The following is a 21891-nucleotide window of genomic DNA, read 5'->3' as shown; positions in this document are numbered from 1 at the left end:
TCTACTAATGTGGGCTTAGGTCCATTATTTTAATTGAACTAATGGTTGCTTGTAAATCTAGCCACACTATAGGGCAAAAATAACTTAATTATATCTCCCAGGCAACAGCAAGTAAAATGATATCTAACTTATTACGTGTTTTTTGCACTAATGACTCCAGCTCTCTCATTTTCATTCAAAGGGCTCTAAATGTTGGTGCTCTCTCTGATGCGTAAATGGCTTGATTAGGTCATATCATTGATTGGCTAAAGAAGCCACTCATTCAGTCTTAATTAATCATGTAAACAGCAAAGTGGGTGGCAAAGCAGGATTCAAATAACGAGCGTCTTTCAGCAGGGATTTAATGAGTTTGTTGTCTCCTCTGCCTAATCCTTTCATCGTTCTCCCTGTCCGCCCTCCGCCTCTCCTTCCCAATCGTTCCGCAGGAGTTCTCCTTTTCTCAGGTGTGGGCCAGTAACCAGCGTCCCCTGCAGTGTGCCTTCTCTTTGGAGCGATACAGCCACTCCTCGTCTCAGCTCTCCTGCAAGATCAGCATCCGACAGGTCAAAGGCGAGGAACAGATACTCCAGGTCTACACGTCTGTGGTGGAGGTGAGCGGCGCAGAGTGGAAACACTGTGTTCTCGCTGCGTGGGCAGTCATGCGGCTGGTTAATAGGTTCTTATATTACAATGAATAACTCTTGATTTGATTTAAGAGCTGCGCTTAATGAGCCACTCTGGGAGCTTTTCATGTGTAGATTGCAAATTGTCTTGATAAGTTCTTGTCCTTGTCTTCATATTGAGACTTTCAGCCGCAGTCACCCTCATACCTCTTTCCTTTTTCCTTATTTGCCAGAGTGAAAAGGGAGTGGTTCCCTTTTTCACTCAGTCAGACTGCACCATCATCTCTCAGACAGGGTCAAGGGCCTTTAAAATCCCCCTGTCCATCCGTCAGCGCATCAGCGCCACCTTTGACACCGCCAATGCCAAGGGGAAGGACTGGCAGCTCTTGGCTCAGAAGCTCCACATTGACAGGTATCAGTTGGAGCACTCAGACTTTCATTTCATCCTCCTTTTCTTATTACGCACATTTGTCATTTACCCATTGCTGAGTCATCTTTGCATAGGTGTCGTTTACACAGGGGAGGCTGGGGACACTTTTTGAAATGGCCTTTTTATGAGCTAATATGTCTAAAATGACATGTTGTACTGTGCAAACCAAACAACCTTATTAATTACTTAAGGAACAAAAATCATTGCATTTGTGAATTAATAGCAGATGAGAGAGTTTCGCGAAAACACACGCTCACAAAGCTCCTCTCAGTGTGTTTGTGAATGAATGACTATTCTGATTAGTGGAGTCTTTCTTCTTGTTTGTGTGTCTTTTTAATCTCGCTGCCGCTAAACGATTTTGATGGCAAATCCTGAGAACCCTTTGTTTCTCCAATGTTAGAAAAAGTATGCATGAGGACTGTTACTTGTGTACTCAGCATTTCAAAGGGCTGTTGGAACAAATTTTGGGAGTCAAATATAATTCAAATAGTAATAAATAGTCAAATACTAAACATGCATATTAATGAATGATGAACAATAAAGTTATTCGAATCACAGCTTCACGTTCAGGGTGCTAAAGTTACCCTCTAATTTTACAATATCAGAAAGCGACACAACACTGTCTACGCCTGATTATTACATCGCAAGATAGCTATCCGTTTAAAATGTATTGGCAACGTGAGCGCCCTCTAGTGGACAGAACATAAAACAACCACATGCTGATGGTAGTATCGGCAGTATAAAAGCCTGTATATAGTTACATAGTGAGTATTTATCATAGGCTAAATTTGAGTGTTAGAAATTTGAATGTAATTAAAATATTTAAAAAACTACATTTAGAAAAATACTCCATGACCTACTGATGGACGGTTGTGCAGATATTAGTGACTCCCTTAAATCTACGTGTTAGACCAGCCCAGACATATGAATCAGCTGGTGTGTTCTGTACAGGTATTTCTTATGAGTGATGTCTAGAAAGCAGGAATGCTGCCTGTTCTGGTCTGTCCTCTTTGTAAACGTCGCCCTGCTTTGAATACTATTTTTAATCTGGAATTTAGGCACCGTGTCAGCCCTAATCTTCCATCACCAACCAGCCTTCAGTAACACGCCACACTGCTGATTTCATTATAGATCGAGAAACAGAGGCACGGAGAGAGAGAGAGAAGAGAGTGGAGAGAGAGAGAGAGAGAGAGAGGAGAGAGATTTAAGGGCCAACTTTAGCACAGTCAGAATTACTGCAGACAAGATGCCGTGTTTTGCACAAATTTGAAGGAAGGTCTCAGACCGCTGACAGGCCAGCCTCTGGCAAGAAAATGTGTTCCTGTTAGCACTCTTCATTAGCGGCGTCTCTGCATGTGTTCTATCCGTCAACCCCAGCTGAAGTCTCTAGAGGTTGTGCCAGGTCAGTATTTGCGTAGGCTGTGGAGGATTTGCGTTGTTTGCCACAGGCTGCTCGCTATTTTGTGCTTATAGATTTAAGATGATTTTAATTTGTTCTCAGGGAAATTTTGTCTCGGACGTAAAAGCTGCTAATTAAAAATACATAGAATACACTATAGTCAAGTAACAAACTAGGCCTGAGGAAAATCTGCACTGTGTGATAACATTGTTATGCAATGACGATATGACTTAGAAATGTATAAACAACAAAATATCTAAGTGCCCACACTAGCTCTTTTCTTCATCCTCAGCAATCATGCTAGTTAACTTTTGCAGTCGCCACCAAATCATCAACAGTTAGCTGAGGCTTCATCTGATTGGCCAAATGGTGAGAGGAGTATCAAGGGCTCAGTCTAATAGGTCAAATGTTTTTCAGTTTTCTTCCATCACACATATAGCCGGAACAATGAAAATGCACGTTGTCATCACCACTGTAAGCTACATGAACTGCACTAGCAGACGTAAGTGCATTAAAATGTCCTAAGTTCAGGTGATCCACTGTCAGAAGAATGAATAGATGTTTATGGCTGTTTAGGTGTATTTCCCTGTATGTAATTGGATCCATGTATGGCGGGTTTGCCCAGTTCTTTTCTTTGAAGGGCCAAAATTGAAACATTATGGTGGACTAACGAAAAATAAAACAGCTAAAACATTATCATAATTTTTTAAAAACAATTTTATATCATATTTTTCACTTGAACTGACGATGAACTTTATGATCGGCCAGCTTTGGCTTACAGCCCTGCTGTAGTGTCAATCTTGATGGGATCAGTTCGTATTCTAAATTCAGGAAATAGGACAGGTCAAAAATCACTTCCCAGCCTGTTTTAACTATCGTCTTCTCAAAGAACATTACCATAACTTTCATGACTGTGTGGATCAGTCGACAAATCGAGCTGAGGTTCCTTAACATAGTATTCTCATGATAAATAATGTCAGTACCCTCCGTCAAATCCCCAAAGAGGGAGAGTTGCTGTTGCATCCGAGTGCATACAGAATTAACGCCGGCATTCCAGGACAGAGTGCAAGTCGACATGATCGAAAGCGAAAAAAATACTTTTTGACTTCATCCAAATAAATACAAAAATCTGGAAAAAGAAATCTAGTTGGGAGTGCTTTTGTTTTTTCATTATTTTCCCTCATAGTCAGCAGCTCCAGTCGAGAAGCCTCATGTTATAATGGAGGAAACAGAGCTTGTCTGCGTTCCCCTTCAGAAAGGCGGCTCCTCCTCTTGTCGTACAGGATCCCAGCCTCACTGAATCATCAGCTGCTACCGAGGCCAAGTTCCACCACTGCCGACTTTGTTAAAACGTCCTGCTGGCGCCGATCGTTCAACCACTAATGTACATCCAAGTTTTATGCAAGAATGATCCTGGGTGTTATAGAAAATAGTTGTATTCGGTTTTCTTAGTGTTTACAGTGAGATGAAGATCATCACGCCATTGTACCAACATGTCGATCTCCAAACACTTGCCATAATTGCCAGTATCTCTGTCCTAAGATGTCATTAGAAAACCTGACTGTAAAGCTGCTGGGATGACTGCTTGTAGAGTCATTTGTATATAATGTAAACAGCAGGAACATCTGCATGGCCCTCCTGGTGAAAAGTGAGTGACACCGCCCGATGATGTATGGGTTTAACAGACATCTGTCCGAGCTTACTGAGAAGGATGTGAGCGCTCAGACAGATACTGTATCTGTTAACCTGTATATCAGGTGGTACAGAGGGGAAGTCGATAATCAAGTGCTTATAGCCACAGAGACTGTAGGATCTGTGCAGCCAGCTCCATCAAGCTCTGAAAGTGAACCATTCTCTCCTTCCTTCCAGTTGGAGAAACACGAGAAGGAAAAGTTAACTAAGACACTGTGACAGAAACTATGCGATTAAGGAATTTCACTTAAAGCGTCTGAAAACAAACATCTGTGACTGAGGAGAGGGAAAAGGATTTTGGAGTGCTTTTTTTTTCTTCTTCAGCCCAGTCGAACACACCAATAAGCATGTAATGGGAGTGTCTCTTGCTCGTTAAGCTGATTTTTGTAATTATTTCTCTCGAGTGTGTGGGAACGGCATCAGGGAGGGAAGGAGGGGAGACCGTTGCATCCCATTGTAAGGAAACAGTGCACTCTGTTGGATGTGTGTTATAACAACAGCAGAGGAGAGAGCCGTGTGTTTACACTGGAGCTGCACACATACTGTTGTTTTTTCTGACTCTTTCAGTCCAACTAATGGTTAGATCATTTGATTTCTCTGGAAACAAGACATTTTCAAATCCATTTTCAGTCTTATTATGTTAACATTAGTATTTCTATGTAGAAAGATTTTTTCTTAGACTATGAAAACAAATAAGCTGGTATTTTAGGAAATATTATATCTCAAGAAAAGGTATAAATATTCTATGTAAATATAACGAAAGGCTGCACTGAGAAGGATTATGTGAACATGAAGTTCAGTTTGCTTAAAGAAGGCAACTTCTCAGCTCATGAAAACAGACGTATAATGTATTGTGTTGCTCTCCTCAGACTGTTTAAAGAATGGAAACCACATCCACATCTATACGTCAGTCACACCAACAGCTCTAGGATGACAAGTGTGGCTAACTATCGAAACGGTCCAGGATAATAAAGACCCCATAAACACCTGGACAGAAACATTTGATCATATTCATCATCTCATAAATCAACATCTACATGACCTACATTGTACGTTCAGTCGTGTTGCATTAAAGGTAGACGAGAGAGAGGAGACTTCTTCAAATCACGCGCAGAAACTGGGTCTTAACGCCGTTCTGTAAGACGTTTGCTGGATCAAATTACCAAAAAGGAAAATGACACCTGTTCTACACACAGCTGTATCTATTGTGAGGTAAAAATGCTCTTCAAAGATGAAGGATCCCAAATTATCTATCATTATCAGAGTATGGCGGGAGAGGTGACACTGAAGGGGTCTTGAGATCCTAGTACTATTTTGCATCTTAACAATATAATTCAATATATGCCTTCTTTTTGCCCATGACCCACTGCTATGTTTTAGTTTTGGCCCTTCAAAAGAAAAGTCCCCTGGTACAGGGAACATGGAGGGTCGTCATGATATTATTTATATAAGTGAAAATGTTGAATCTCACACTCTCATACTGAAGTACAGAAAGCCTGCATTACAGACTGGAGGTGTGTAGTGTGAAGTGAGTGTGCATGTAGGTGGCAGGAAAAGTCTAATTAATCTTGCTATTGAGATCTATAATGGGAAATGGATCGAGTGTTTTGAGGTGATTTCTCATTCCTTTTTATTATCAGTCACTCGGGAGTCCTCCAAGTGTGTGGGAGTGCAATATTAAATCACTGGAGCAGCCCTTCAAAAAAATATCCCGGCATTGGCCTTCTTATCATAACGACTTCATACTAAACCACTAATAACTGCCACTTTGTTCTCCCTGGCCCTGCAGGAACCTGTGCTACTTCGCATGTCAGGAGAGCCCATCATCAGTGATTCTGAGCCTGTGGGAAGTCCAGCACCAGGACTCGGGGGACCTGGACTCGCTGGCCAGTGCCCTTGAGGAAATCAGCAAGGTCCAGTCCCCCAGGGCCGTCACTCTTGGCTGCAGCAGAGAAGAGCGGGACTCAGAATTCACAAAAGTTGGGTAGGTCAGGGTCAGGTACACAGCAGGTCAGAGAATGATGAACTTTAACTGCATGAACACTGTTGATCAGGTGTACTAGCTAATGAAGAGGACAGCAGGGAAACTCTGTTATGGACTGTTAATAAAGGAACACCTCTGCTAAACCAAATAGCACATAAGGACAGACGGGGATGAAGGAACAACTGTGAGAGAGAGTTAAGTGAGTGTGGAGCGAATTCAGAGGAACTGACGTATTTGCGAGGCACGAGCAAACTTTTGAGAAAGGATTTAAGTATTCCCAAACCCCTCTTTGATTGAGCAATGTCAAGGTCTGACACATCTGGATTTGATAACCTGCATTCAAGGATTATGAATATCTGTGTGGAGAGGATTCTCAGCGATGGATGGAGCCTGTTTTCAGACAGACTGCCATTCAGGCTGGAGTTGTGACCTTCCCAGGATCGGATGTGCTGCCTGGCAGTTGCCCTCAAACAGTCAAAATGTGTGTTGTAATGTCATTATGTTGTCATTCATTTTTTCGAGGATCTCCTAATGCTTCTTTTTTTTTCCGTTTTCTGCACCGCGTCTCTAATGTTGCCGCTGGAGATAGACGAGAAAACAGAAAGTAAGAAGTGTTGGATATTGATTATTGATTTTTTTGTCGAAACTTATTGTCCAAAGTATGTGCTCAGAGACTTGATTTGATGATGTACACGTGTGTGGGTGTCTAAGAGATGAATTTATAAACGGCTTCGACAGAGCTAAATTGGCATGATCACATGGATATCCATCATTTTTAAGAAATACACATTATGTAGAACATTTTCAACCCAACGAGCAGAATACATTGTCCAAGCAAAGGCTGCAAAAGTTACACCAACATGCATTTTAATGCACCTGGAAAACTGATGATAAATGGCTTCATATCAGACAGAACGCTGGAACATTACACACAATGCTAATTCTTTTCGCTGGTTAAATGCTGCGTTTATTTTTCAAGACCCTCTGGGACTTTCTTTTCTCTTGATTTTTTTGGATTGAAGTCTGACTTTTGATGTGTGGCTTGACTGGAGCTGCCTCTCTTTGGATCATCAGATACCCGGACATCATTATCTGGAGACACTTAGCCAACTCTCGCTCCCGCCTCCTCCGTCTTTTTCTTCCCAGGCAGAGCCAGCATCCACTTGAACAAAGACATCCTGATCAGTTGCGCCACCTGCCCCGTAAACTTAATAAAGTGACTTTGTGTTGAACTCTGTGTTGGCTCTCTCTTTTCATCTACTTAATGAGTTCTTGAAAGACCTGGCAGCCCACAGACTGTACAGTGTGGAGGAATCAGCTGCAGTAAATCTTCAAATACTGTATTCAGCCAAGAGATGAAACAGAGGCCCATACAAAGTCCAATTTTCAGAGATGTAAATGAAATTCTGTGCGTAAGCGCTCGTTACATTTGGCCTGGCAGAGCGTTGCTAATTTACCATGTGGATGTTGCATTATTTTGCTGTTTGAGCCGCACAAAAAGCCTCGGCGCGATTGTGGTAATCACTTGTTCAAACTGTTTGTCGGACGACTTGTGACTTAACCAAGAGAGATTTCCTTTCAACATGCCTGATATTCCATTGGTTCTAACCCTTAACCTGAACCTCAACCTTAACCCTTAAGGTCGCATTTGTTTTAGAAGCCAGAGGCTTTAGATGGAGAACAAACCATCGTTGAAATCTCCTTTGTCCCATGCAGGGACAGTTAATCAGCTCCCTGAAGAAGTCAAAATTATCCCTATTGTCTATTTCAAAGGGTTTAAAAAGTCAACGTGTCAAACAATGCTGCTGCCTTCTTAAAATCACTTAAAGGTATAATTCAGTATGTTTTGGGAAAAGCTATTTGTTTGCTTGCCGAGAGTTCGATGAGTAGATTGATACCCCGCAGTAGCCGGCAAATAGCTAGCCTGGTTCTGTCCAAAGCAGCGCTGCAACAATTAATCGATTATCTGTCATCTTTTACCAAACAACAACAACATTCTGATTCCAGCTTCTTAAATGCAAATATTTTCTGGTTCATTTACTCCTCTGTGACAGTTTACTCAACATCTTTGGGTTGTGGACAAAATAAGTCTTTCAATCAAGAGAATAATCGACAGATAAATCAGCAACGAAAATAATCATTAGTTAGCTGCAGCCCTGGTCCAAGCGTAACAAAATCCGCTATCCAAAACCTCTCAAACTTGCTAATTGACATGTGGTACCTTTGTTTGTTTAATCTGGACAAAAACTGGTGAGAAATAATTAAATTTTTCAGTGTTATCTTGACTTCAGCGCGGGGCTATTTCTTGGTTGGGCGCACTGGCCCGCCCTTGCTTCCGGTGTTAATGCCAAGCTAAAGCTAAGCAGTCAGATTTGGTATCAGTCTTCTTTTCTAACTCCTTACCTAATCTCTCTGAAAAGTCAAACACTTCCTTTCATGAGCCGAGACTCACAGTTACATATTCAAGCTGCAAAATGAAAGGGATGAAGATTCAAGTGGGCTCATGCTGGCTCTGCAGTGGAAAAGCAACTTCCTGCTGAGACGCGTTTTTGATGCCATGGTCGGAGCGCCCGAAAATCTGTTTTTTAGTGAGCCGTGACTGTCAGAATAATCAAACCCAGCGTCTATCAGCAAGTCTTTTGTGTCATTCTTCCTATATGGATCAAAGAACACCATATGCAAAACAGAAAAACGCTTAATAGGGATTCCTCGCTATCAGCTGAAAAGGTCACTGTGTATAAAGGTCAAAGAGTACATAGAGAGGAAACTCTCTCTAGTGTCACATGCTGAGTTAGATCTAAACCTTAACTAAGCCTGTAAAGTACAAATTAGAGTGCAGAGAAGTCTCAATAAAAATTACATTAGAAGTGTCTAAAGTAACTGTTGGCGCAAGTATTGATTGTCTGTTGATTATTTTCTCCGTTAATCTATTGGTTCGGTCCATTGAAGGCACTCAAAAGATGATTTTCCCAAAACAGTAACTTTAAGTATTCTGATTAAATGTTAACCCTCCATCTGATTTTATTACATAAGTTGAATGTAAAACGTCACATTTAAGGCAAAGTTTTCCTCTCATGTTGAGTCAAAGTGAATAAATTCAGTTATTGAGAGTGATTAAATATTAAACACAGACTTTTACACAAACCTCGTGTTTATTCAGTTATTACATATGAAGGTAAAGGGATCATCTGCATAAAAAAGTGTTTGTTAATCATTTGATATTCAAGTATTATCTGAAGTAAATCTGTACAACACTTTAATTTGTCTCCTGTAATAAATCACACATCTGTTCATTTAATTGATACACATTGACTCAACATGAAAGAAAGATATTCATTAAATTTGACCCTTTACATTGAACGCATTTGAAAGAATTTGTTACGTGTCATAAACATTTTTCATGTCACTGTCTTTTGTTTGAGTGTCAGAAAATACTGAAAATGTCCATTACAGCTTCACCTTTACAGCTTCATATAAATCTATAAAGGTGTTTATAGACACTTCAAGTGTAAACCAAAGTAATACGGACTCATTGTAATGTTGTGAGCCTCCAGATTTGTAAGAAACCTTATGTTTGAAGTGTTTTGTCAAAGTTACATGAAACTGTTAAACCGTATTTCTGTGGCCAGAGTTTATAAAGGACACCAGCTTGTATTTGTTAACCTCATACTTAGGACTACATGGACTTTTTAACATCAATACTTCTTTGTTCCTTTTGGGATCCACGGCTTCTTTCCAGTCACACACGCTTTAAAAAATGTCCTTCTAACTTCTAGCATGAGTGTGAACGTCTCCCACAGTGCAAACTGGAAGAGCAATCTTACCTATTTAAGGTCTGGGCCCTCCAGCAGAGCTGTACCGTTGGCTAATGGTGCCAAACATTGCTTTTCTTGGGAAAAGCTTATAGCTGCAGCTGCTCTCGGAAGAGGACAAAATAATTTGAGTTGAAAGACTGAGCTATTACCCACAACATATCCCTCTGATGTATCATCAGTCCAAAAGCTGACTCAAGATCATGAGATGACCTCTCTGCTGAAGCACAGAAAATGTCCTCAATCCTCCACAACGCCGTCCAAACTTTTTATTGTATTTACAGATGTAGCTAAGCTTATGTTGGCATCTGTCAACTCTCCTTGGGTCATTAGAAACTGGATCCTCCACTCCAGCTGTGCAGAGAGAGCTTTCAGGGCAGGTACTGGAGTCACTAAAACGCACAGCCAGCAGAATTCATAAAGGAAGGACAGGAAGGGACTCAAGAATGCTTGTCTGAGGCGTTCGGCCCAAATGAATCCAACACGTCCTCAGAAACGGCTGAATAGTTCGTTTGCAAGTGACTCCCAAAACTAACAGACTGTCGCAGCGTTCCAGTTACAGGCGACCCGGACCTTTATTGTACACTTGGTATATTGTGCCGTGGTTTATAATAACTATGTTCATTAACTTTACCTGACGTGACACAACTTCACTACATTAGTAAGTTTAAGCTGCAATATGTAAGAACTGGCCACCTTTTGAATACATACCCCAAGCAAATAGGGAGCACCATATCACCATAGGAACTGCAAACTGTTACAAACTGAATTCTGTTTATCAGTCTGTGACTGTAACTACTGTTAGCTTGTGAGCTCAGTTAGCCCTGCAGCTAGCCGGACTACCTTGAGAGTGTTGGTGTTAACATCTCCAGCACAGGAGCTTTGGACCGCTCGTAGAAAGAGGTGTTTCCTACCCGGTGTTAGCTTGTTAGCACCTCATCTTAAACAGATATCAATGCAATGCTATACATAGATGTTTTTGCATCACTTGCGTTGATGTTTTTAGTTACTTTTTTTAATGTTTCAAACTAAAATTCTTACATATTGCACCTTTTAAGGTCCAACTTGTAAGCTAGGTGATTATTGCGTCATTCCCAGCTAGTTAAATACTGACGCTTAGGTTTGGTAGGTCGTTCTCACCCCATTTCTTGTCATTTCTCCAGGATGTCATAAAGCCATAAAAGGCCAAAAAATACTTTAAAAAAAAAACAAAGCTACCTATCAAATTGGATCTATCAGACCTATCAAATTTGAAATTACAGTCGTCTTTGACTCCCATATGGGAAACAAACAGCAGTCTTCGGCGGGGGAAAGGCCTGTACTTGTATAGACTTTGTTGCTCTTTATACTTCTTTGCAACCATGATAAGTTTGCAGCCCAACAACTACTTTAAATATGAGTTCTAATAAGCTGCTTTCACAGACAAGCTATATAGTCGTTTTCTGATGAGGACGTGCTGGAAATTAAGCCAAAAATGGGATTCCCTCTGAAGAGACCAGTTGGACATATTCGTTTCAGGAAAATGTAATCTGATGGTCCGTTGAGCAACCGAGTTACCAGTTGCATATAAAAGACTGGACCGTGAGCCAAGGCACTGTGGCATCACTCCAGAATACCTTCACGCCGATGAACAGCACGCATCTTCACACAGTGGAAAGTACTTGATAACGGTTTTGCTTTCATATGAGCGCTATTACAACACATTCTCGAAATTTCAGTGATTTCCTGTCAGAGGAAGAACCACAAATCACTATGCAGATCTATAGCGGACACTAACAACTCTCTGATTTATGTACCGACTTTATGGAATGCCGGAGTGAACATTATTTTGGACACTTTTTGGCAGGAGGTCGTGAAACTTGGCTAGAATGGACTTCTCTGGCAACAGGGTGCGGATGCTGCCAAATCTCTCTCGAAAAACTCTGTTTCTCTGTTCCCCTCGGGCCCTCTCCATCCCTCACATACTTCTCTTACATTTGTTGAGCATCGCAACTTTTACTTCAAATCAATCTCCATCGTTCTCACGTATACAAACAGACGTTTATATACACACGAGCAGAATTAAAAAGCAAACAGATTTGATTCATTCGTGTTGTGCATCGCGAAATGTACACAGTTTTCTAACTAATTGTGCCTCTGGGGTTTGGTGTCATCAGAGAGTCTGATCAGAATGTTTGGGTTTTTTTTTTTTTTAGTACACACCATATCAAAGGAAACTAGTACGTTATATGCAAGCTGTATCGTTTATTGCCATGCACAGCGACCAACCTTGTATGCGCAGCAGAGGTGTCTCCGAAGAATACTGAAGCATTTAAACCCAGTCGCCTCCGATGCCAGGAACTTACAGCGACGACGAGCCGACTGAAAAAGTTGATTCGACCATCTGTCACCCGAGGACGCTCAGTGTGTCCGTCAGCGTCCTTTACATTAACACGATGAATCAGAGAGTGCGTGTGTGTGTGTGTGTGTGTGTGTGTGCGTGTGTGTGTGTGCGTGTGTGTAACTTTTAAAAAGCTGTATTACGTGTCCCTGGAAAATCCAGCCTACAGTCGTGTTACTATTTCAGCTTATTCAGATGTGTGACGCAATGTGTTTTTCCTCACAGCCTACTATCTTAAGATCTGCATTGCTTTGGTGAAAATAGAAAACAATGCTAACTTAAGTGGACGTGTATCAGTTCATCAGATGTGATGAAAGTTTAATTCAAAACTTTATCGCTTTACTTTTGGGGGGGGGGGGGTTGTTCTTTCTTTTTCTCTCTGCTTTTCTTTCTGGGATGGAAACTAACTGCCTTTTTAAAAAAAAAAACAACTCTCATTTATCAACTGAAAGTGCTGGAAATGTTCGATGATTATTCTTTTAATTCTTCAGATGGTTATGTATACAATGAAACGCATTGATGTGTGCTTGATTTTAAATATCTGGATACATTCTCTGTCCTCTGGATTTGACTTTTACATGCTATTTGAATGTTTCTGTTACGAGGCTGAGAGGTGTGACGGTCATACTGCTTATCACTGGTGTTGTTCCCTTATAGGCCAAGTTCTTTTTGTTTTCTTTTTTTCAAATATTTGCAGATTTATTTTGAAACTGTATATACTGTAATGTGTTGAATTAAATATGCAGTGAAAGAAAAAAGGATTCGCTCTGTCTATGTTTATACATCTTTGTTTCCTTGGAACTCTGCAAAGTGAGGGTTGCCAGGTTTGGTTTTCACTCTTTCTGGCCAACTGACTGACTTATTTTCCTACAGCATCATCACAGGAAGGTTCACAGTTCAATAAATCACCATTTTGAAGATTTTGTGGTAGAACTACGGCTAGACCAACGATTATTTTCATTATCAATTAATCTGACCCTTATTTTTACAATTAATGGTTTTAATGTATGAAATTTAAAAAAAAGGAAAAGTTCTCATTACAATTTCCAAGATGAAATGACTATTTTACTGCCATAGATGATAGAAAAGCAGTAGATCCTTGTTATGTTAAATTACTGACAGTTTGCTTGAAAAATTACTGAAACAAATAATCGTGAAAATAATTTTATGATAATTTTCTTTTGATTGCCTCATCAATTAACTGACTTCAGTCTAAAGCTACACTATAGCTGCTTTGTGAGCCTGTACAATACTACACCTTGCAGATTCACATGTGAATGAATGATCGTGCAGTAATGGGCAGATCAAATCACAGCAAAACTATATAAACACACATTTAGATGAGCGCTTCATATTTAATAAAAAAGGAAACGGTAAATCATCTGTTTGTAATATTTACTGGCATCTAGCGATAAAAAGCACTGTGTGATTAAAATCTGATACTTAAATATAAGACAAGTTAGATGGTATAACACTAAATGTATGGATTGTCATTATCATTACGCTTTATAGAAGTGTCAAATAGCACCTGGAAGTGAGGTGAGCTCGCACCTCATTTGCAGTAAAAGAACTGTACTAAGAATAATATACTGAGTGCATAAAATGCAAATTTCAATTGTTTTCATTTCACCTTCTGTATGTTGTTAATTAGGCTGAAAGTTATTTTTTTTTATGTAGCAGACTTATTATATGATATAACATCTTCATGTAAATCATCTTGGAGCTGATGAAGAAACAGGTCCGTACTGTGAAATACACATGCCACCCACTGCTAATAACACAATTATTATACAATTATATTATAAAAGTAATCAGATTTTTTTTTGTTTGCATCAAACTTCTTTTTAGCTCAACTAACAGAGCACAGGTGACAATGAGGATGGTGAGCCGTGATACTTTGCTCACTGCATTAGACTGATGTGAGTATTCATGTGGTGTACTTTAATGCTGTAAACTGGTCTGCAGTCCAGCGGTCTAACCCTGTTGGACAAATTACGGTAAGCTCTAAAAATATTTTTCAATCGACGCTGTCTTCTTCCTCTTTCAAACCTGCAGCCTACATTACCCACAATGCAACTTAGCCACTGAGGGACATCGCCGGAGGTGATTTAGCAGATTACATCCAGCTTCCTCTGGAGCCACAGAAGACTTTATACTACTTTTTTTCTTTTTTTTTTTACATATGCAGTAGTTCTCCCCAAGAGCTGTAAACACACTTTAATGTGTTAATTGGCGGAGTTACCCTTTAAAGGACGTGAATATTTCCTCCACCACTGCCTCAGTGTGACTCATCGTGCACTACCAGCATTATAGATAATTGCCTGTTACTTTTAACAATGCAAAATAAGAATATTTCATGAGACTCAGCTTACAATTATAATTAAAAACTCCCATCCAAACAGCAGATGGCACTGTCTGCTTTCCTCTTATTAAAGGTTATCATGTCTCTGCATGCCACATCCTGTGTGTGCGCAACAAGCACACACACACGCGCACACACACAAAACTGTGGTGTAGATTGTTTCCATGACATGAGGCAGCCTCACAGACTTGCATGTGTGCCCCTCCACAGTGTGGGTAGGGTCTAGTCAGGCCTGGCACTCAGCAGCCAGCTACACCCTGTCTGACAACGCCGAGCTCAGCCCAGCGCTCAGCCACGAGGCTGCAGGTTCTGCAAGATCCCCCTTTCCCATTTTAAATCATTTGGTCGTTTTTCTGCGAATCACCCTTGATTTATCTGCTTAATGTTAAACCCGGCCCCCTCCCGCTGTAGAGCATGAGCGCTTTCAGTTAATTTTTATCCATTCTACCTGCCCTAGTTTAGTGTCTTCACTCAGCCGTGCAGGCCGTGTCCCAGCCGGATGTCATCTGTCCCAGGAAGGCAAACAGGCAGGCTGCAGGCCTACCCAGCAGGCCTCTCTCTTCCCCTCCAGACGCTACACACACATCCCTGGCACAACCAGAGGCCTCTCACCCCGTCTAACACGCCCCACCCCGCTCGCCCCTGGACAACTGCTCTGACTCAAACGGATTAAAGATGACTCTCTTCTCTCACTTTCTTTTTTTTTTTTTTTTTTTTTTCAACCTCTCTCTCTCTCTCTGTCTCTCTCTCTCTCTTGACTTCTCTTTTCTTTCCGAGCCGGATGAAAGGCCTCCCAGACACCCACTCCATGCACATACCATTCAGGCCAGGACACACAGGAAGTCTATGTGCTGCGCGGGGAGGAGGAGGTGGAGGAGTGGGGAGGGGAGAGGTGGGGGGAGAGCGGGCTGGGAAGTGGTGGAGGAAAGGAGGGAGGGAGGGTGTGCGCTCAGTACAGAGGGAGAGAGAGAGAGAGAGGGAGGGGGGGAATGGAGGGCTAAATGCAAGTCATGTGAAGCTCATGAGAACAAACCTACAAAAGATGGAATCTTGTTTTTCTTTCTGCGACTCTTTACTGTTACCCTTTTGTTTCCTCTCTCGATCTGAGCCCCTTTCACGCTTAATCTTCCAATACAGGACTTCAACTCCAACTAAAATCCCTCTCCGTGCTGATTTTCCTGAAAACAGAAGATTAGCTATGCAGCTTGCCAAACACTAATTGACTGAGGCAATAATGTTTGACTATTGACTCTGAGTGTATGAATCAAACTAACTTCGTTGGCCTCTTTGGGTTTTTTATTTCCTGATAAACTTTGGAGCTACTGACACCAGTAAGATCACTTCTTTAAAGTTGTGTAGAAGATCTGTTTAGCTTTTTTTGTTTGTTACAAGAGGCGCCATGCCATTTAGTTATGAGATTAGAGCTTGGGCCCAAATTTGCCATGGAACTGTGAATAATTGCATCACGTGGAATGGAGCGTTCAGTGCATTTGTTACTCTTACAGAGTGTGTTGCTTCAGTGTGTGTGTGTGTGAGAGAGAGAGAGTGAGTGGGTGGGTGTCTGCAGCCCCAGCTAGCAGGGAACGGCGTCACGTCGCATGCTTTGAATTACTGTACATTTGTGGCTGGTAGACCGTCTGCTGCCAACTGTCTCTCAGTGGATCAGACAGCTAACATCAGCACTGCGGGTTCTGCCACGAGTCCTCCTTTAATTCCCTCTCGCTGCCTCTTAGCACACTTTCCCCCCGCGTTGGATTTTTTCTTTCACCGCCATCTCCCTCAAACGTGTCTGTCTTTTTTTATTTATTCAATGCCATTTTCCCCTCCTCGCTCACACAGTATATACAGACACTGACACCCACTCGCATTCCGGTATGCGGCTCACACAAACACGCAGATTTGTCAGTGTGTTGTTTACACAGTTCACCAGGCAGCTAATCTTTACGGCACTGCTGACTGAAGCCTGTCTTTTGTCGGGAAAGGGCTTTAAAAAAAAAACAGTCAGGTGACTAATCAGGCCACATTGCAGCAGCTAGAGCTCTGCCTTTAACTAACCCCGGCCCCTCCTGTGAAGCCTGCCCAGGTGGTGCCAGGGAAAGTACTGATGACATCACCACAGTGGTTCCAACAAAAGACAAGCATTCCTCGCTCTGGCGTAATCCAGCGCGTTAATGTACACACACCGACTTCAACCAGACAGAACCAGTCGAGGAGCGTCCCTCTCACGCCTCTCTCTCATCGGCCTCGAGGGCTGAGCGCCTTCAGAACCTCGGCACAGATCCTCCAGCTCTGTGTGTTTTAGGAAGTGTGAGCTGATTTGACAATAAGACACTTGACAATGTATTTCCACCGTATTTTGCCAGGAACTCCCACCGCATTTATCTTCTGCCTTTGTCAAATGACTTCAGGAAAATGTCATGAGCCGGTCTTTTTTTTCCTCCACTGGTACTGAGAGGTCATTGTTTTAAAGATACACAAACGTCTTCTTCAAAAGTTCTCTGTCCTTTATTAGTTAGATTTCCTAGAATTGTGTCACCTTCAGTCTTGTTTTTAAAACTAATTTTTTTTCTGAGCCGACCAAAAGACTTACAAAGTAAGGGTGCGTTTCATTTGGACACCTGTTACTGTCGCTTCTGGGAGAGCCGGAGAGTGGGGATGGAAGTCGGCGAACGTGACTAGATGTACATGAAAAACTTAAAAGGTGTTATTGATAACATCCAACCGCTGATTGTGGCGTTCCATCTCTCCTTTCCGTTGCATTCAATGCAACAACAACCGCTGTTGTTTGACTCTGAAGTGGCTGCCAGTTTGTTGCAAGCAGTCACTGAGCCCCCAGAAAGAGCGCCAGGCTTTGAAGCCAGCTTTCATACTGGCCGAACCGTGTAATTAAAGTGTCAGGAGGCCCAAAAGCGTTTTTTTCGGTAAGCTAACATTGTGAAAGAAGTGGCTGTTAAATTAAGTGGGCAGATTTTTTTTTAGAGTATCACAACCCCTGCGAAATGACTCGTTTGACTATCATAATTGGATAGACCAATATCAGTCCAACACAAATTGGAAAGTCTAGAAAAGCTGCACAAATAAATCATTTCAACTCTCTTTTAGCTAGCTGGGAGCTAAACTGGAAGTTAGCCAGCTCGATTGAAGCCTCTGTTGCGAATGCTCTATGGGCCGTGCAGTGTGGGAGATCTGAGCAATATTATCGTCGGAAAGTCAAGCCGTTTTGGCTTCATGCTGTCAGATAGGATTGACAGTTATGTTGCTAATGCTAGCAAACTCACCTTAGGGCAGTACAGTGTTGCTATGTAAGCATTGTTATTGTTATTATATTAGCATGATGGTGTTAGCATTTACTCCAAAGCAGTGCTGGTCGTATAGTCGCACAGAGCTGCAAGCATGGCCACAGACTGTGAAGTCTTGTTTTTAACAGAAGACAACTGCTTGAAAAATATTGCAGATTAGACTGTGGTACCACTTTTCATCAAAATTAACAAGCATACACAGATTTTTTTAAACCATCTGAAAATAGATTGTCCGTACTCGCATTGCCAAAGGGGGCAAATTTGCCACTCTGACTTTTTTGGTCTTGTGTGTCACACTCATCATCACATATCCATTGGAAAAACTGGTAAAAGTCAAAAGCAGCAGCATCAGAATACATCCAGGAGGCGTTGAGCTGAAAATGTAACATTTTCAGGAAGGCACGACGCTCCTTTGTAATCTCTGCTGAGAGTCGCACATGCTCAGTAGTGACGAGGCAGCTGACTAGGCTCAGGCCATACAAGCGGTTACTTTTCTAATAAATTTCTCCTCAGTCCCACCTTAAAACGCTGACTGAATGATGCTCAAGCGTGAACAGAGACGGATGGAAAGATATTCACAAGCCAGCAGCCTTAACTTCAACACACGTCACAGCATCCCACCTGAGAAGGGGCAGTTATTCAGCGTGTTCGCCCGGGCGTCGTATTTCCATCAGAGCTGTTTGGAGCCAGAGATGATAAATACCTGTGACGTCTGCTCCTGAGCTAAAGTTAAGCATGAAGCAAAAGAATCTGTTGTTTCTTTAAGGAAAATAATAATTGCAACTGCTCTGACTTCTGTGTAACTAACTGTGTTTTTAACACCACACTTGTTGATGTGTTTTCACTCCGGTCATGTGTCTCTCTGCGTGAGAAGGAGAAGGCCACTGGATGCATGTCATGATCCAATCCTTCACACAAACGAGAGGAACATAAACAGCATCATCAACTTTCATGTCAGGCTACGGCCCCTCATCCCAGCACATTCACACCGTGACCTTTCACCTTTCGCTACAAACACGCAGTCATGACCCTCCGGCTGTTGTTGTTTTTTATCGAGAGCTCTCACAGAAAAACTGTGGGGGGGTGCAAACATAATAGCTCTTTCCACAAATATTAATAATTGTTTTAAAACGGTCCATTGCGCCTGGCGTTGGAAGCGCTCTGCCACGGATAACTGAGATCGATGTCCCCGATCTCGAATAAAGCTGATGCGAGGCAGCTGTCCTTGTCATGTCCCTGCTGTTCGAAGAATGTGGATCCGTTTTGATGCAATTTCCTGTCCTGTTTTCTGTTATGAATACAGACGCGATGTCACTGTGGGTATTTTTCTTTTAATTCCATAACTAAATCAAATCAGAATCAAACACGCAGCAGCCAGAGTGCAGTGAAGTAAAACACTCGGGGGGGCTTTTTTTGTGTGCTGTTGATGCAAATAACACTAGACAAGTAAACACATTTCAAGGCTCATGTCTTCAGTGGCGTAGATTTATAGGTCCAGGTGTGTGAGATCGGATTTTTGAGGGCCTGATTGGTCCACAGCCACACTTAAGATCTCTTCTAAGATAGCCTGATGAAGGTCCGAGTACCAAAAGGTTGGCATTAGATTTATTTGCACGTGAAGTGGACAGCGTGTGGAGTTTTCTTTCTTGATTTAGCCGGGCACTGAACCTGTCATTCCTCAGGTATGCAAAAGCTGTACTCTGCGAAAGGCTCGTGCCTTACGTTTAGTTTTTCTGCTCCTTGTCTTTGTTTTTCTTCGGTTTTTTTTTTCAACCTTCCTAAACAGCAAAGTGAAACAATACCCAGCGAGCGTCACAAGATAAGGGACTGACGCTCAGGAAGGTTTCCCTTCCCCTTATTTTTTCTGCCTTTTCCTCTGCAGGTCACTTCTATGAAAAATCTCTCTGACTCACCACCATCTGCTCCACATACATACACAGATATACAAACATACACACACAAGCCCACCACACAGCTCCCACACAGGATATGCAAATCACTCATACATAGCATTCATCTCTTCACTTCCTTTATCTGTAAAGATCAACATTCTCCCTCAGATTATGAGTGATAAATTTCAGATTTTTTTGCCCATATTTGTTTTTGCACTATTTGAACTAATCAACCCGCTGTCCATAAATACCGACTTGCTCAGGATAAGCCTGCAAATAACTCAATCATACACTTCCTGTTTTCGAGCACGTAGTCAGTGACCTCAGAAGGAGGAGCACAGGATGTGCTCCAAGTGGAAGATACAGATAGAGATTTCCTAGATAGTTTAATTGAAACACATGGGTAACTTTGGCAGGATGGGATCGGGGGCATTTGTTGTGCAACTGGATGTGTGTTGTGTTTTTTGTTTGTTTGATTGGGTGCGAAGTCTGATCATCTTGTTCCACTGCCAGCTATTTTTTTCTTAATCTTTTTGTTGTTCTCTGTTTATTTTTGGCTCCGATGGCACTGATAATTCTTTCTGAAACTCTCACTTTTCCCTGTTTTGGAACTTTGAGTCTAACTAGTGCAGTACATGGTCAAAAAATGCAGTTCTGCACAGATTATCAGGGAATGTGAGGGCTTTACACATCCAGTCTTAAAGGGATATTCCGGTGTAAATTTAATCCATGGTCTAAATCACTGTGAAACTGTGTTAGACTCCCTCTCGAGAGATCAAGTTAGCAGACCGCTAATTTACGGAGTTTTATCAATCTCAGAAACGACCGCATGACAACAATACACTGCAGTAAATGGATCCAAATATAAACCGCCACCAAAAAGACACAAATAATGCTCAGAACAGCACCAACTTCAGCAACAGTACAAATAGGGTCTCAGCACATAGTCCGGGGCATCTAACCTCCGCTAGCTTAGCTAGGGAAGCTATTGGGAAGCTAAAAACAGAGTTCAGCTTCCGGGTCGGGGAAGTCCCGACGCAACGATTACCGAGTGCGATTAGAAATGCTCAATTCCGTTCTTTTCCCTGTCCGCTCTCGAAAAAACTGTTATAAACTGGCAGGTAAGACACATATGAACTTTGATTGCTTTTCCATGGAGTCATAATCATACATTTTCATCCATGAGCCGCGGAACTCTACTGCACTCGGTAATCGACTCGTCGGGACTTCCCGTCAACAGGAAGCTGCTGCAGAAGAGTGGTAAATTTAGTCAGCTTTTCAGTAGAAATCCAGCTAAGCTGGCGGAGGTTAGATGCCCCGGACTATGTGCAGAGACCCTATTTGTACTGTTGCTGAAGTTTAGGGCTGTTCTGAGCATTATTTGTGGCTTTTTTGGTGGCGGTTTATATTTGGACCCATTTACTGCAGTGTATTGTTGTCGTGCAGACGTTTCTGAGGTTGATAAAACTCCGTAAATTAGCGGTCTGCTAACTTGATCTCTCGAGAGGGAGTCTAACACAGTTTCACTGTGATTTAGACCATGAGTTAAATTTACACCGGAATATCCCTTTAACCTTCCTGAACTGCTCACAGACTCATCGGGGGGAGCCCTGATAATATCAAACATGTTCGAAATTTAAGATAATGCAGGAATAATGTCGGAATTCTGCATTAAAAACATTTAGAAACATTATAGTGCAGATCACTGCTGCTGTCAGGCTGATAAACAGGAGTGAAGATTAATCGCCTTTAAATCCCAAAAGTTTAAACCTAATCTCTGAGCTCTCCTCCCGTCAGTCAACGGCTCCAGATCAGAGCAGAATCTGATGTGACTCATGTACAATATTACGCATTGCACGTTTAAAACCTGGATGATGAAATCGGTACTTTCCGAGCCCGACCACATCGACCAGCAGGAGAGGCATCCACATCGTTGGCCGAGAGGCTAACGTTAGCTAGCATACTAGCATACTGTCGAGAGAAACTTAGAATCTCACCTACAATAATTTGCAGAAGAAGAGAAAACCCACGTTGACCGC

General features: G+C 41.9%; 1 protein-coding gene across 2 annotated transcripts in view; it reads left to right on the top strand.

The window, feature by feature from the left end:
• LOC115592562 (netrin receptor UNC5D-like) overlaps nucleotides 1-13050 on the top strand; it is a 201848-nt gene extending 188798 nt beyond the window's left edge. For both annotated transcript variants that reach the window (XM_030435469.1, XM_030435470.1), the window contains exons 16-18: nucleotides 426-590; nucleotides 836-1014; nucleotides 5913-13050. In XM_030435469.1, the coding sequence (XP_030291329.1) occupies nucleotides 426-590; nucleotides 836-1014; nucleotides 5913-6111 (543 nt within the window). In that variant the 3' untranslated portion in view covers nucleotides 6112-13050. The remainder of the gene's footprint in view (nucleotides 1-425; nucleotides 591-835; nucleotides 1015-5912) is intronic.
• The last annotated feature ends 8841 nt before the right edge of the window (nucleotides 13051-21891 follow it).

This window comes from Sparus aurata, chromosome 12 (genome assembly GCF_900880675.1).
Source record: "Sparus aurata chromosome 12, fSpaAur1.1, whole genome shotgun sequence".
Classification (NCBI taxonomy): Eukaryota; Metazoa; Chordata; class Actinopteri; order Spariformes; family Sparidae; genus Sparus; species Sparus aurata.
The sequence above is the reverse complement of the archived record's forward strand: the minus strand, read 5'-3'. Positions and strand labels throughout refer to the sequence as shown.